The sequence below is a fragment of the Anoplophora glabripennis genome, unplaced genomic scaffold (assembly GCF_000390285.2).
Source record: "Anoplophora glabripennis isolate ALB-LARVAE unplaced genomic scaffold, Agla_2.0 scaffold2961, whole genome shotgun sequence".
NCBI lineage: Eukaryota > Metazoa > Arthropoda > Insecta > Coleoptera > Cerambycidae > Anoplophora > Anoplophora glabripennis.
Genome location: NW_019419178.1, coordinates 2,023 through 3,074, shown reverse-complemented (window position 1 = coordinate 3,074; position 1,052 = coordinate 2,023). Strand labels below are relative to the sequence as shown.

General features: G+C 37.0%; 1 protein-coding gene across 1 annotated transcript; it reads left to right on the top strand.

The window, feature by feature from the left end:
• Positions 1 to 289: 289 nt before the first annotated feature.
• LOC111692740 lies at positions 290 to 713 on the top strand (the record flags this gene model as incomplete). Its single annotated transcript, XM_023456846.1, has 2 exons — positions 290 to 499; positions 553 to 713. Coding segments are annotated over exons 1-2 (348 nt in total), but the record flags the coding sequence as incomplete, so codon positions are not given.
• Between the last annotated feature and the right edge of the window lie 339 nt (positions 714 to 1,052).

Genomic DNA, 1,052 nt, shown 5'->3' with positions numbered 1-1,052 from the left:
AGCGTTCAAATAAAAACGTGGTCAAGTTGGTTCTGAAAATTTGGACGTAGGGCGTAGCGTATAGCAAATGAACTTAAACGTCATCTGTCAAAGCGCTATATCGCCGCTATCAATTTGAATATTTTCGTTTTAAAAAGCGTTTAAAATGAAAATATTCAAATTGATAGCGGCGATATAGCGCTTTGACAGATGACGTTTAAGTTCATTTGCTATACGCTACGCCCTACGTCCAAATTTTCAGAACCAACTTGACCACGTTTTTATTTGAACGCTCGTTATTAAACTATTCTTATCGAATTTACATTTTCAGCAATGTTGGGTATCCTTAACGGCGGCCTAGCAATATGGGTGGTCTTTGCTGTGTCCTACACGGCACTGTGTATAGTCCTATCTTTTAAAATATACTTCCTTAACTACGTGGTGAACGGAGTTAAGGAACTACATCGAGAAATTAAAACCAGGGGATACTCTACGGACGTATTCCTTCCAATTCGCAGAGGTAAATGTGTCTTTTGGTAATTTTTTCACGTTTCTTACAGCACTTTATTTCAGGTAGATTCATTTTCCTTCTAATAACTAACGCAGTCAACCTCGGTTTGCTCATAGCTGGTTTGTGCGTTTACCCTCAGAACCTCACTGACTTTGGAACCTTTCTCTTGGGATTGTTAATGGCAAATGCAGTCCTTCACGCTATATTCTACACGTCTATGAAGGTAACAATATTAAACGAAACGATTTTATTAACTTGATCAACAAGTCTAAACATACAGGGTGTTTCATAATAAATGTCTTTATTCAGGGGGGCCATGATTTTAAGGAAAAAAGTTCATACAGGCTGTCTCTTAAAAAACGCCGCAAGCCATAACTCCGCTATTTATAGTCTGATTTTAAAAAACAAAAAATTAAATGAAATGGCTCTAAATACACTATAAAGCGAGCCTATTAGAGCTCATTTACTATTTTTTTCAAATGGCAATATAGTTTTTTTGTTATTTATTACAGAAAAGACGACAAAATATTAGTCGATACCGCATTCGGCGCCCGGCCACTGA